This window comes from Tupaia chinensis, unplaced genomic scaffold (genome assembly GCF_000334495.1).
Source record: "Tupaia chinensis unplaced genomic scaffold, TupChi_1.0 Scaffold000275_1, whole genome shotgun sequence".
Taxonomy (NCBI): Eukaryota; Metazoa; Chordata; class Mammalia; order Scandentia; family Tupaiidae; genus Tupaia; species Tupaia belangeri.
The window spans coordinates 1,355,346-1,371,103 of record NW_006159757.1 but is presented as its reverse complement, the minus strand read 5'-3'; the positions used below and the strand labels follow the sequence as shown (position 1 = coordinate 1,371,103).

Genomic DNA, 15,758 nt, shown 5'->3' with positions numbered 1-15,758 from the left:
CTTCTAGATTTCCAAGAAATGTTTTTCTGCTTCCTAGGTGCTTCAAAACAGAACTACCTCCTAAAGAGACCTTAATGTGAACCTTAAATTATAAGACTATGTTTTTTAAAAAATGATTTTATTTAACTTTATTTATTTATGTATTTATTTTAATTTGACCAGAGAAGGACACAGTGAGAGAGAGAGAAAAAAAGTGAGAAAACAAGCTGCCAGGTCCAGGACTGAAACTGCGGTCACCCATATGAGAGTCCCGCACCCTTAACCACCATGCCACCTTCTGGCCCCAAGACTGGTTTCTGAATGAGACAGATTTAATGTCTTGTCAGTTTTCCATGGAAACTTAATGCCTAGGATACAGGTTGGGTATCCCTTATTTAAAATACTTAGGATCAGAGGGTCAGCAGGTGGAATAGTAATTAAGGCAGTTGACTCCCACTTGGCTAACTGAAGTTTGAGTCCTGGACCCAGAGGCTTAGAACTCGGGCTGGGCATGTGTGCGTGTGTGCCCCAAATCCCAAGAGGAGAATGGAGAAGGGATTGTGGTACGACCAATGACCCTGGGGGATACTTTCTCACTTTCTCTGTCTCTCTGGCAAGTGCATGCGTCCTATAGTAAAAACCTCTCTTTAAAAATAAAAAAAACCCACTTAGGATCAGAAGTGTTTTGGATTTTGGATTATTTTTTTCAAATTTTGGAATATTTCCATATATATAATGAGCTCTCTTGGGAATGGGAGCCAAGTCTAAATATGATTTTTTGTTTCATGTACACCTTATACACATAGCCTGAAGATAATTTTATATGGTATTTTTGTGTTGCAGTGTTTCCACTGTGACTCATCACATGAGGTCAAGTATAGAATTTTCCACTTGTGCCATCATCTTGGTGCTCAGAAAGATTTGGAATGTTTTGGATTTCAGATCTGGGGATTACGAATGCTCAGACTGTGTCATGATTTTTATGGCAATTAAAGTGGTTCCCATGTGACCAAGATAAGTGTGGACCCTATACAAAGTTGTTCATCATAATCTCCTAGGGAACTTTGTATGAACAGAGACACAGATACAGGGACCAACCTCAGATTACACTCAGCAGTGGGCCCTAGGAATCTATATTATTACTTTACAACATTTCTTTTTTTTTTTTTTTATAGAGAATTTTGCTATAGTGTGCGTATGCTTGCCAGAGAGACATAGACAGAAAGCAAAATATCACCCCCCCCGCCCCCCCGGGGAGATGGCACACCACAATCTCTTCTCCTCCTTTCTCCTCCCAGTTTCTCGGGCACACATGCACATGTACCCTGTGTGAGTTTAAGCTTCTGAGTCCAAGACTCAAACTGCAGTCAATATTGTGGGAGTCCAGCCATGTAACCATTATGCCATCTGCTGGTCCCAAAACATTTTTTTTAAGGAATGATAGTATTTTTATAAAATGACTCATGAGCATTAAAGCAGTTTAAATTTCCTCCCAAAATGAACTATTGTCATCATTTGGCAAAAATCTTACAAATGTCCTTGTATGTGCATTCCTTCCTTATAGTTTATTATGAAAACTTTCAAATATATAGAAAAGTTGAAAAAGTTACAGAGAACATTCATATGCCTACCCCCTAGATTCCACAATTAATATTTATTATTACTTGTTTTTATCACATATCTATTCATCATCCCTTTATTAATCCACCCATTTTAGTTTTTGATTAATTTCAACATAAATGGAGGACTGACCCTGTAGCCCAGTAGTTAAGCACTGTGCATTGCTAGCCAGATCCCTCATGGCTGACTGCATTTTGAATACTGGCCCTTACAGCTTATAAAGCATTCCAGTTTCATCTAAGTATGCTCCAAATTCTGACGGGAGAGAAAAATAGAGGAAACAGGATTGCATTGTGACCACACCCCATCAGGAGGTACTTTCTCTCACTCTCTCTTTAGCCAGGGCATGTGCCCTCTGATGATTAAAAAAAAAATGTAGGGACCAGCAGACGGTATAATGGTTACATTGCTGTACTCCCACAGTCGACTGCAGCTCAAGGCCCAGACCCAGTGGCTTGAAATTCACGCCAGGAGCATGTGCATATGTGCCCAAAATCCTGAGAGGAGAATGGAGAAGGGATTGTGGTGGGGGCATCCTCCCCCAGGGGTGATATCTTGCTTTCTGTCTCTCTGTCTCTCCACAAGTACATGTGTCATATAGTAAAAATCTCTCTTTCAAAAAAAAAATGTAAATGGAGATGTCAGTACCTGCTATTCTAAGTACTTCAACATGCTTATCATTAGTTGACATATGGGCTAATAAAATGTATAATTAGATAGATTAATAGGTAGAACAATAAAGGCAAGTAGTTACATTGACAGAAAAATAACACAGAGGAAAATGTTTATACAAATGAGTTTACATTGGGGACCAGCAGGTGGTGTGGTGGTTAAGGTGCTGCACACTCCCACATAGGTGACCATGGTTCGAGTCCCAGACCCAGTGGCTTGAAAATCACACTGTATTTGTGTGTGCATGCATGCCCAAAATCCAGGAGGAGAATGGAGGAGCAGTGATTGCAGCATGACCATCCTCCCTAGGAAGTGATTTCTCACTTTTCTACTCTCTGTTTCTGTCTCTCTCTGGTGAATGCATGAGCTCTATGGTAAAAACCTTAAAAAAACGAGATTACAGAGATAAGTGAAAGGTAAATTTAAAAACTATGTGTAAAATATAAAACTTGCAAATAAACATAGCAGATGAGTAGGCAGGAGATACAGTTTGGGAGTCATCAGCATGTGGATGACTTTATAGTCATAAAGTGGATAAAGTCATCAGGAATGAACAGATAGAGCAGAGACATCACCTAAGCACTGAGCATTGGAACGTTCTGACTTTAGGAGGTTACATAGAAGAGCAAATGAAACCTAAGAAGGAGTAATGAGGTAGAAGGAAAGTCTTAGAAAGCTAGTGAAGAAGGGACCAGCAGATGGCATGTTACATTGCTGGACTCCCATGTATTTGACCACGGTTCAAGTCCTGGACCCAGCAGCTTTAAACTCACACCGGGAACATGTGCATGCGTGCCCAAAATCCCAAGAGGAGAATGGAGAAGGGATGGCAGCATGACCATCCTCCCCCGGAGGGTGATTTCTTGTTTTCTGTTTCTCTCTGTTTCTCTGGCAAGCACACGCACCCTATAGCAAAAATCTCTCTCTAAAAAAAAAAAAAAAAAAAAAAACAAAAAAAAAAAAAAAAAAAAAAAAAAGAGGGCTGGCAGGTGGAGTTGTGTGGTGGTTAAGGGTCCATATAGCCAACTGTGGTTTGAGTCATGGATCTGGCAGCTAGCTTTCTCACTTTCTCTTTCTCTTTCTGTTCCTCTTTGGTGAAATTAAAAATAAATAAATCAAAAGTTAAGTAAAATAATTCTTAAAAAAAAGAAAGAAAGAAAGAAAGCTAGTGAAGAAAATCTGACCCTGGGGCCTAGGGGTTAAGAGAGCTGGATGCCATGTGGCTTGCCATGTGATTTGAAGCCAAGACTCTACAGCTTGAAAAACATGCCAGGTGTGTTTGCATGGGCATGTGCCCCAAATCCTGAAAGAATGGAGAAATGGAAAAGGGATTACAGTAGTCTTCTGTGTGAGGACACAGTGAGAAGGCACCATCCATAAACCAGGAAATGGGTCCTGACCAACATCCAATCCAGTGGTGCCTTGATCTTGGATTTCCAGCCTCCAGGACTATGAGAAATATATTTCTATTCTTTATATTGATAGATTACCCTGCTTAAGGCATTTTGTTATATCAGCCTGCATGGACTAAGACATCACAGGAATGGGTTGATACGTTAGAGGATAAAATTATTGGAGGACATGAATTAAAGGAATTCAGAAGCCACAGTCTTGAAAGGATTATCTATACATATATTAAAATTACCAAGACCATTTTCATAATATTATCATCATAGGATTGCTGTGAGGCATAAGGAGTCATTATATATAAACCACTTTTATTACTACCATTTCATCTCTTTCACTGTGATTATCTCAATCTCTTTGTTTATACCACTAATTTTATTTTTAGCCCTGCAAAAGAATTAATATATGTGAAGTGCTTAGAAGAGCATTTTCTGTTATGTAAGTGCTTACTTATTTCATCGAATTTAATGTGATTATTTTGAGCTCTTTGTTTGACCGTTTATTTTTAGTCCTGTCTATTTTGTTCTCGACATTTCATGCTTATTAGGTCTGTTATGATAGATTTTGGTTCTTACTTTGCTGTCTTAGCATTGTACTTTTTAATCATCTGCTTTTGTTTTGTTTTCTTTAAGACTGTCTGCTTTAGGCCCATAGGTGGTGTGGTGCTTAATGTGATGGATCCCATATGGCTGACTCTGGTTCAGTCCTGGACCCGATGGCTTAAAAAAATGCCAGGTATATGTGTGTCTAAATCCCAAGGGGAGAATGGAGGAGAAGGGATTGTGGTATGGCCATCCCCCTCAGGGGGTTGATTTCTCACTTTCCCTCTTTGTCTCTCTCTGGTGAGCCCATGTGCTCTACGGCAAACATCTTGAGAAAAAAAAAAAAGGGAAGAAAAAACTGTCCTTCCTTTGCACATTATATTTCTTTCCCTTTCTTCACCTCCTTTTATAAAAAGTTATTTGGCTAGATGATACTTATTTGATCATCAGAAAAGTCATAACACATTTTTCCATAGAAAAACATAGAAAAAAATAGGGCCGGCAGGTAGCATGGTGGTTAAGGGTGCTGGACTCCCATATGGTCAACTGCGGTTCAAGTCTAAGACCTGGCAACTTGCTTTCTCTCTCTCTCTCTGTCCCTCTTTGTTGAAATTTTAAAAATAAATAAATAAATAAATAAAGTTAAATAAAATAATTCTTTTTTTTTTTTGGAGAGATTTTCACTATAGGGCACGTGCGCTCGCCAGACAGACAGAGAGAGACATTAGAGACAGAAAGCGAGAAATCACCCCCCAGGGGGGATGGTCACGCCGCAATCCCTTCTCCTCCATTCTCCTCTCGGGATCTTGGGCATGCACGCACACGCGCCCGGCGTGAGTTTTAAGCCACTGGGTCCAGGACGCGAACCGCAGTCGACTACGTGGGAGTCCAGCGACATAGCCATTACGCTAACTGCTGGTTCCCAAATAAAATAATTCTTAAAAAAAAAGTGTCGTGACTTTTCCGGCAACCCAATATATTGTTGCTATGCCTTTTTTTTTTTTTTTTTTTTAAGAGAGATTTTTGCTATAGGCCACGTGCACTTGCTGGAGAGAGACAGAAAGTGAGAAATCACCCCCGGGGTGATGGCCATGCCACAATCCCTTTTCCTCCATTCTCTTCTTGGGATCTTGGGCAGGCATGCACATATACCCAGCGTGAGTTTTTAAGCCACTGGGACTGAACCTTGAACCACGGTCCAGTATGTGGGAGTCCCGTGACATAACCATTCCACCATCTGCTGGTCCCACCATTTAACTTTTTAATTATTTCTGGTTTATATATAATTGATGTATATCTTTGTGGGCTATAGTATGAGGTTTCCTTTTCTTTAGAGAGATTTTTGCTATAGGGTGTATTGCTCACTGGAGAGACAGAGAAATTGTTGAAATCACCCCCCAGGGGAAGATGACTGTGCTGCAGTCCCTTCTCCATTCTCCTCTTGGGATTTTTGGCATGCACGCACACACATCTGGCGTAAGTTTGAAGCTGCCGAGTCCAGGACTCGAATCATAGTCAGCCATGTAGAATAGTACATGAATCACTATGCCACCTGCTGGCCCTAACAGCATGGTTTTTTAAGGTATGTGTACCATGTATAATAATCAAATCAAGTCAAGGATATACCCACATTGATCTTCTTCAGCATTGAATATTACATTACATTATACACAGTTTTTAATAGTTCTACTAGTTTTTTTGGGGGGGCTGGGGGAGAGGTTTTTGCTATAGGACAAGTGCGCTCGCCAGAAAGACAGAGACAGAGAGACAGAAAGCGAGAAATCACCCCCCCGGGGGGATGGCCACACCACAATCCCTTCTCCTCCATTCTCCTCTCGGGATCTTGGGCATGCACGCACACGCGCCCAGCATGAATTTAAGCCACAGGATCCAGGACACGAACTGCGATTGACTACATGGGAGTTCAGCGACATAGCCATTATGCTAACTGCTGGTCCCACTAGTTTTGGGGGTTCTTTGAATATTTATTAAATTGTTCACATTTTTTTTTGAGAGGTTTTTGCTATGGGGCGCGTGCGCTCGCCAGACAGAGACAGAGACATCGAGACAGAGAGACAGAAAGCGAGAAATCATCCCCCAGGGGGGATGGTCACGCCGCAATCCCTTCTCCTCCGGTCTCCTCTCGGGATCTTGGGCATGCACGCACACGCGCCCGGCATGAGTTTTAAGCCACTGGGTCCGGGACGCTAACTGCGGTCGACTACGTGGGAGTCCAGCAACATAGCCATTACGCTAACTGCTGGTTCCCGAACATTTTTTACTTTGCTGTGATACATCATCTGGAAGTCTCTTTCCATTATTTATGTCCATGTTTGTATCCATTTTATTTTCTTGTGAACCCCCACCTGCTCATTTTATCTTTCATCTCAGCTTTTTATCCCATCAGGATCTTCTGAGATTTCCTTTCCTTTCTTTTTTAAATAGGGCAACTCTTCAAAAACCTTCTAGGTGTTCATTGTTGCTTCTCCTAAGATGTTACTCAGGTTCTCTGGTAGGCATGGGTGAATTCCCTTAAACATTCTTCCTAATGGCACCAATTTTTTTTTTTTTGAGAGGTTTTTGCCATAGGACGTGTGCGCTCGCCAGACAGAGAGACAGAGAGACAGAAAGCGAGAAATCACCCCCCAGGGGGGATGGCCACGCTGCAATCCCTTCTCCATTCTCCTCTCGGGATCTTGGGCACGCATGCACATGCACTCAGCGTGGGTTTTAAGCCACTGGGTCCGGGACACGAACCACGGTCGACCATGTGGGAGTCCAGCGACATAGCCAATTTACTTCATTCAGCAACTATTGGGTGCCTGAGGATGGCTGTGTGAGGGGAAAACTCTGCTAGATGGAGGGGTCTTCCTACTCAGTTCTGTTCTCTTCTGAGATCGAATAACTAACCCTGTACAGTGGCTTGTACCCCAACACCTTCCCTGTCAGGGGTAGATATCACTTCTGTGGGTGCCTGTTTGCCTTTGTTGAGTTCTGTGGGGGTCTCTACTCTAGATCTTGCCTCTGGAGACTATTAGTAAGAATTTTAAGAATTTTCAGGACTTTTGCCAACTCTCTTTTCTTTCCACACTGTCTGGAAGGGGGCTAGGAGCCACACCTCAGCTTTCTTTCCTTTTTTTTTTTTTTTTTTTAGAGGTTTTTGTCTTAGGGTGTGTGTACTTACTGGAGACAGACAGACAAAAGACAGTGAGAGAGAAAGTGAGAAATCACCTACCTGGGGGGATGGCCATGCTGCAATCCCTTCTCCTCCATTCTCCTGAGGTCTTGGGCATGCATGCATATGTGCCCAGCATGTTTCAAGCTACTGGGTCTGGGACTCGAACCACAGTCAATCACATGGGAGTCCAGCAATGTAAATGCTACACCATTTGCTGGCCCCCACACCTCCGCTTTCTATCCCACCAAGATCTTGGGAGATTTCACTTTCTTGCTCTCAGCTTTTCAAATTTGCTTGTTATCTGTGCTTGGTTTTGTTTTTGTCTCAAGACACACACACACACACACACACAAACACCACACTATAATTTTGCTTTTTCCACTAGGAGAGTGAGATTCTGATAGTGTTTATTCTACCATATTAATCCCACAGTAACTAGAACTTACAGTTTTTGAAAGTCCTCTCCAAGTAATTCCAGTCCTCAGCTGTTTTTGGAAATAGCCATGTTTAGGCTATACAGAATTGAATCCCTTGAGAGAGCCCTCAGAACTCTTCTCTGGCTAATACATCCCAAGTCGTCAGTTTACCTCTGCTACTTTTCTGTAATGGAGAGAAATAGCCTTTCTCTTCCTAATGGAGGACCTTGTGTTTCTCCGGGGCTTGCATGTTGTCATCATGTTTAAACAGACGCTCTGAGCATTCTTCACTCTGCTTCCTTCCCAGATGTGTGACAGCGTGGAAGAGGGGGTGGATGGAGACACCGTGAACATGTTTGTGGCACACCCAACCACTCCTGCACAGTATTTCCACTTGCTTAGAAGACAAATGGTCCGGAACTTCAGAAAACCCCTCATCATAGCTTCTCCCAAGATGTTACTCAGGCTTCCTGTAAGTATAGAAAAGACTGACTAATAAGTCTTTTGTCATTATTTTAAAAACTATAATAATAATAATTATTATTTTAAATTTGACCAGAGAGAGAGAGGGAAAATGAAGAAGCAAGCCACCAGGTCTGGGACTTGAACTGCAGTCAGCCCGGTAGGAATCTAGTGCCTTAACCACCATACCACCTGCCGGCCCTTTAATTGTATTTCTAACTTGTAGGAGAAATCACCCCTCACCAAGGCGGGGGATGGCCATGCTGCAATCCCTTCTCCTCCATTCTCCTCTTGGGATCTTGGGCATGCATGCACACGTGCCCGGCATGAGTTTAAGCCACCAGGTCCAGGATTTGAACCACAGTCGACTACATGGGAGTCCAGCAACATAGCCATTATACCAACGGCTGGTCCCACTGCTTCTATCTTTTTTTAACCTTTTTAGAATAATTGGAAATCTAGGTAGCTTTCTGTTTCCATTGTAATGAAGGACAGGGAGAGAGATATTTTCACACTGGTATCCTAGTCTCAGCAAAAATAACTTTTTAGAAAAAATCATCTTTTAACAATTTTATTATTATTATTTTAATTTGTCCTAGGGCAGGCATACTCAACAGAGAGAGACAGAGAGAGAAAGAGAGAGGGAAAGTAAGAAAGCAAGCTGCCAGGTTAGGGTTAGGGATTTTAACTATAGAAAGCAAGCTGCTGGGCCTGGGACTTGAACTATGTAGTTGGCCATGTGGGATCCAGCTGCCTTAACTACCGTGCCATCAGCTGGCCCTGATGGGGCTCTTTTGAGGCAGATGTTTTGAAACAGTAGTGTTAAAGAGGCCAAGTCTATATATAAAATTACTGTAATATAGTTCTTTCTTTTAAATTTAATTTTCTTTAGAGGTTTTTGCCTTAGGGTACATATGCTTGCCAGAGAGAGAGAGAGAGAGAGTGAGCGGGAAAGTGAGAAATCACCTCCCCAGGGGGTTGACTGCACTGCAATCCCTTCTCCTCTGTTCTCCTCCTGGGATCTTGGGCTTGCATGTATACGTGTCTGGTGTGTTTCAAGCCACCAGATCCAGGACTCAAACAGTGATCAGCCACGTTAGAGTTCAGTGACATAACCACTACGTCATCTGCAGGCCACTCTTTTATTTTTAAAGCATTATTTAATTTTATTTATCATTATTACTATCTTTTTTTAAAATTTACTACAGGGCACACGTGCTCTCCAGAGAGAGATAGACAGAGACAGAGAACGAAAGTGAGAAAGCAAGCCACCAGGCCCAGGACTTGAACTGTGGTCATTCATGTGGGAATCCAGTGCCTTGACCCCCTGTGCCACCTGCTGGTCTCACTGTAGTGTATTTCTAAGAAATACATATAGGCTGACTGAACTTTCAGTGTATCTCCAAGGTCATCATTCACTCCTTCAATCATAACTATAAAAGGACATAATAAGGGACCAGCAAATGGCATAATGGTTACGTCACTGGACTTGCATGTAGTTGACCTTGGTTCAGGTCCAGAAACTGGTGACCTAAAACTCACGCCAGGCAGGTGTGTGCCCAGAATCCCGAGAGGAGAATGGAGGAGAAGTGACTGCAGCATGGCTATCCTCCCTGGGGGGTGATTTCTCGCTTTCTATCTCTCTGGTGAGCTCATGCACCCTATGGCAAAAATCTCTCTTAAAGAAAAAAAGCATAATGATATTAAATATAACATAGAAATATTACTAAGTATTGGGTGAACTATTAGGTGTTTTACTAACAAATTCTTTTACGGTTTGAAACTGAGAATAAGAGATCTTATCCCAGCTCTAATATTCCACCTCTCTCCCCAAGTTTTATGTATAACTCTTCCAGTAAGGAAGGCCTTCATATATCTTACTTAAATATGTAAGTCCTTTTACTAATCGAAAATAAGTTTGGGGCCGGTGGGTGGCGTGGTGGTTAAGGACGCTGGGCCTCCCACATGGCTGACTACGGTTCGAGGTCCAGAACTTCTCTCTCTCTCTCTCTCTCTTTCTCTCTCACTCTCACTCTGTCCTTCTCTGGTCAAACTAACTAACTAAATAAATAAATAAAGTTAAGTAAAATAATTCTTTAAAAAAAAAAAAAGAAAAGAAGCATGACAGTTACTGCATTTTGATTTCTTTCCAAATACTGAATTATTGGTTTAATCAAATATGAGTCAATCCTTTCTTTCCATGGCCTGCTTGGAGATGATTTACCATATGGAAACATGACTCAGGGCTATCTGTTGTTTGTCAGGTGGTACCCAAATGCCTTCCTGCTTCCCACCAACTCTGAACTCCAGCTCCTTTCCCTTCTTACCCTAGGAAGTAAAGGCTGAAACAGGGCCATGGCTCAGAATGGAGAAAGGTGGCCTTTCTCACGTTACTTAGTAATAAGACCAGCTGGATGTTTAATACTCGTTTTTTAGGCTGCACATAGCCTACTATCGATATGGCTGCTCCATACTGGTCTGATCAGAATGTCATTTGCCCATTTGGGTTGAAAATATAGGGACATTAACTAGATGATAGGAAAAAGAATCCCTAGCCCTGACTTCATAAGCGATCTGCTCTATTGTCTTTGCAACGAGTATTTATTTTAATTGAGATAATTAGTTATATCTCTTTCATCATAGAGATGTAGACATATTGTTTCTAGTTGTGCTGAATGGATAGTTTGTGTTTGTTTGCTTTTGCTGAAGTTTATTTATCTTATTTTTCTTGAATGAGTAAGAGACAGGTACCACCAACAGGGTCTCGTCACACTGTGATCCTTTTGACCCAGTACTCCAGCTAGTCCGGATATTGGGTGCATTCACCCACTGCATTTTGGGTTAACTCAGGATCCAACCCTGTGGTGAGTCATGTGACTTCTAGTACTTCAGATCAGTATGCTAATATGTGTGTTACCATGCTGGGCGTGATCAGACAGGTTTCATCTATAAATTACAGTTAAAAAAAAACAACAACAAAAAACAAACTAAAAGCAGGCCCAGCCACAGTAGTCCACACCAATTGATACTGCAGCTTGGCAGGCCTGGCAGGCTGAGACCACATGTTCAATTTCCAGCTCACCTGAATACTGAGTGTGGGGCCATCCCATGGCTTGGTGGTTAAGGCAGCTGGATCCTATATGACCAACAGCATGTTTTTTTTTTTTTTCCTAAAGAATTACTTTATTTTAACTTTATTGTCATTTTCCTTTTTGATCAGAGAAAGACAGAGAGAGAGAGAGATAGGGAAAGTGAGAAAGCAAGCCACCAGTTCCAGGGTATTTACACCTTGACCCACTTGCATCCCCAACCAGACCTGATCCTGGGCACATCTTCATGTACAGGGAGACCTCAGCATGCAAACTTGAGACCTTCTCATGTGGTTTCAACATCAAGGAGCTTTGCACCACAGTTGCACCACCATGACTGGCCTGGAATTTTAATTAGTAGGAAAATTAGTTCAGGTCAAAGAACCCAAAATGACCAAAATCTCCGCTGTCTTGATAAAAACTCTTTAAGTCAGTGGGACAGGAGTTGGTATGTGTGGAGGAATGAAGGGTTACTAGGGCCTACTATGTGACTGGTCAACCTCAGTTTAAGTCCCAGACCCAGCAGCTTGAAAACCAGGCAACTGTGTGTGTGTGTGTGTGTGTGTGTGTGTGTGTGTGTGCCCAAAATCCCAAGGGAAGAATAGAAGAGAAGGGATTACAGCATGGCTGTCCCTCCTGGGAGGGGTGGTGATTTCTCACTTTCTCTCTGTCTCTGTCTTTGTTTCTGTCTCTCTGGTGAGTGCATGTATCCTATAGCAAAATGCTCTCTAAATAAAATAAAATAAATAAAATTTAAAAATTGTGGCATTAGACAAAAGGCAATCTATAACTTCAGAGAAATAAGTCTACTTTGAAAAGTACAGAACTATGGGAACCAGCAGTTAGCGTAATGGCTATGTCGCTGGACTCCCACGTAGTCGACCACAGTTCGTGTCCTGGACCCGGGAGCTTAGAACTCATGCCAGGCGTGTGTGCGTGCGTGCCCAAGATCCCGAGAGGAGAATGGAGGAGAAGGGATTGCGGCGTGACCATCTCCCCTGGGGTGATTTCTCGCCTTCTGTCTCTCCTTCTCTCTCTGTCTGTCTGGTGAACGCACACGCCCTATAGCAAAAACCTCTCCAAAAAAAGAAAAAAAGAAAAGAAAAGTACAGAACTGATATTTTTCTAGAAAGGATGCTGTGTTTATTAGTACATGTGGTTACTTGCAATGTTAGGCTAGAATTCTTGACACTTTTTTTTTGAACAAGATTTTAAAAAAATAATTATTTAACTTTAGTTCATTTGACCAGAGAGACATGAGAGAGAGAGAGAAAGTGAGAAAGTAAGCCATCAGATCTGGGACTTGAACTGTGGTTGACCATATGGGAATCCAGCACTTCTAACCACCATGCCACCTGCCAACCTCAATACTGTATTTTAGTAAATATCCTTTATAAGTAAAAGCTTCTGCTCTTTTCTACTGTTTGACTAGATATGTGACTCTTTCTCCCTCTTAGGCAGCTGTGTCAACGCTTCAAGAAATGGCACCAGGAACAACATTCAAACCAGTCATTGGTGATTCAACGGTGGAGCCCAAAAAGTAATTTGATGTATATCTCTCTTTTCATACTGTGTGGTAGAATTTTTAAAGTTTATTTATTTCTTACATAAGAGGTAGAAATCCCCAACAGGGTATTTACACCTTGACCCACTTGCATCCCCAACCAGACCTGATCCTGGGCACATCTTCACCCAGCATGTACAGGGAAACCTCAGCATGCAAACTTGAGACCTTCTCATGTGGCTTCAATATTAACGAGCTTTGCACCACAGTTGCACCACCATGACTGGCCTAGAATTTTAATTAGTGGGAAAATTAGTTCAGGTCAAAGAACTCAAAATGATCAAAGTCTCCTCAGTCTTGATAAAAACTCTTTAAGTCAGTGGGACAGGAGTTGGTATGTGTGGAGGAATGAAGGGTTGCTAGGGCTTACTATGTGACTGAACCCTGCCATGGATGCCCCACTGCTTCACTGGGGAGGCGTTTCAGTCTATGTCTCTTCCTTCTTCTGATACAAATCTTACTTTAAAAGATATCTTCCCTATTTCCTTCCCAACAGTGTTAAGACACTCGTTTTCTGCTCTGGAAAACATTTCTATGCCCTATTGAAGCAAAGAGAATCTCTGGGAGCTAAGAAGCATAATTTTGCCATCATCCGAATAGAGGAGCTCTGCCCTTTCCCCTTGGATTCTTTGCAGCAAGAGATGAGCAAATACAAACATGTTAAAGGTAAAGGGTTGGTCTTGTTAGGGGGTCTTTGGATTTCAAATACCTGAAACTTACTTAAACTATTCTAGATGAGGCAATGGAGCCATGTGAGTTAACAGAAAATGAAATCTTATGGGATCTGAGGATACGAAAAAGCAAACCACTAGTGACAGTGTCTATGTTTCTCTTGATGTCTTTCAGTTTTTGCTTCTCTCATTTAAAACAACTAATTTCTTGGAATTTGGCCTTATCAGTGATATACTACCATCTATGAGAAAACCAGTATAATTTTTTGTTTTTAGAGGTTTTTGCTATAGGGCGCGTGCACTCGCCAGACAGACACAGAAAGACAGAGAGACAGAAAGTGAGAAATCACCCCCCCAGTGGGGATGGCCATGCTGCAATCTCTTCTCCTCCATTCTCCTCTCGGGATCTTGAGCACACACGCACACGCACCCGGCATGAGTTTTAAGCCGCCGGGTCCGGGATGCGAACCACCGTCAACTACGTGGGAGTCTAGTTCTAGTTCTCTCTGTCTTTCTGGTGAATGCATGTGCCCTATAGCAAAAACATCTCCAAAAAAAAAAAAAAAAAAAAAAAAAAAAAAAAAAAAAAAAAAAAAAAAAAAAACAACAGCAAGAAAATAATCTAATTTTCCAAAATGTGCAAAAACTTCCAATAGGCACTTCTCCAAAGAACTAGATGGTAAATGAGCACATGAAGAAATGCTCAATATTATTAGTGATAAGGGAAATTAAAAATTAAGCTAAAATGAGATATGGCTAAATAGCCACTAGAATGGCTAAAATTAGAACTAAATGACAAACTGCTTGGGGCCAGCAGATAGCTTGGTAGTTAAGGTGCTGGACACTCCCAGGTGGCCCAGACCTGGTGGCTTGCTTTCTCATTTTTCCTTCTCTCTGTGTGTCTGTCTTTCTCCGGTCAAGTGAGAATGATTGACTGAATGAATAAAATAAGTAATTCTTTAAAAAAAAAATGGCAAACTACTGATATCAAGTGGTGATGAGAATGCAGAGAAACTGAAACACTCGCTGCTGGTGGGAATGCAGACTGGTATGGCCACTATGGAAAAGAGCTTCTTAGAAAGTTAACATTAACTCACCAGCAATCCCACTTCTAGGTATTTACCCAAGAGAAATTAAAACAGGTTAACAGAAAAATATGTATGCCAATGTTTACAGCAACTTTATTCATGATTTCCCCAAACTGGAAACAACCAAAATGTCCCTCAGATGGTGAATGAATAAATAATTTGTGGCACATCTGTACAAGATCAGACTGCTCAACAGTGAAAAACAGCGAACTATTGTTGTACACGACAACATAGATGAATCAAAATGTATTTTACTAACTCACGGAAGCCAGACCCCAAAGCTATATACTGTATGATCTCATTTATACAACGTTCTGGAAAAGGCAAAACTGAAGGAATAGAGGAAAGGTTGATGGTTGCTAGTGATTAGGGGTAGACTGTAAAGGACATGATGAGAAATTTGAGGGTTGACACAATTATTCGATATCATGATTGTGGTGGTAGATATATGACTATGTATTTGCCAGAAAAAAGACAAGCAACAAGTCTTTGTATCTATGCCACATTGGAAAGGCATATATTAATTGAAATTGGATATACTGGGTTGTCGGAAAAGCCATGATGCATTTTTGCATAGAAAAACATAGACCTAAAGAAAAAAAATAATTAAAAAAAAAAGAAAAACATAGACCTATATACCATTGGCCCAGTATATATGTATACTTACATGTCATGTGTGCACACTTGTGTATACACAAGGGAATGTCCCGACCCGGGGGGACAGCCGAACAGGTTTCCTGAGTGAAGGAGTGAGAGCCGGGGCAAGCAGCGTAGTGTTACAGCACGGAGACGACAGTGTCGTCTGTTTATTGTGGGCAGCACGGTACAGCACAGAGACGACGCAGTGTCACAGCTCTTAAGGGTCGCATCGTCTACTGTGAGCAGCACGGAGACGACGCGGTATCACAGCTCTTCAGGGTCGTCCGGAGACGATGTAGTGTTACAGCTCTTCAGGTCTCCCAGTTCGTCTGGAGACGATGCAGTGTCAGCTCTTCAGGATCTTCAGGGTCGTCTGGAGACTGTGCAGTGTTTCAGCTCTTCAGGCTCTTCAGGTGTCGTCCTTCTTGTCC

At 41.8% G+C, this 15,758-nt stretch overlaps 1 protein-coding gene across 1 annotated transcript in view; it reads left to right on the top strand.

Annotated features, from left to right (window-relative positions):
• Positions 1 to 15,758, top strand: part of DHTKD1 (dehydrogenase E1 and transketolase domain containing 1) — a gene marked incomplete at its 5' end in the record, with an annotated part of 97,080 nt that overhangs the window by 76,861 nt on the left and 4,461 nt on the right. Inside the window, 3 exon segments of the mRNA XM_014588392.2 lie at positions 8,122 to 8,286; positions 12,823 to 12,905; positions 13,426 to 13,595. Of these exon segments, the coding sequence (XP_014443878.1) occupies positions 8,122 to 8,286; positions 12,823 to 12,905; positions 13,426 to 13,595 (418 nt within the window).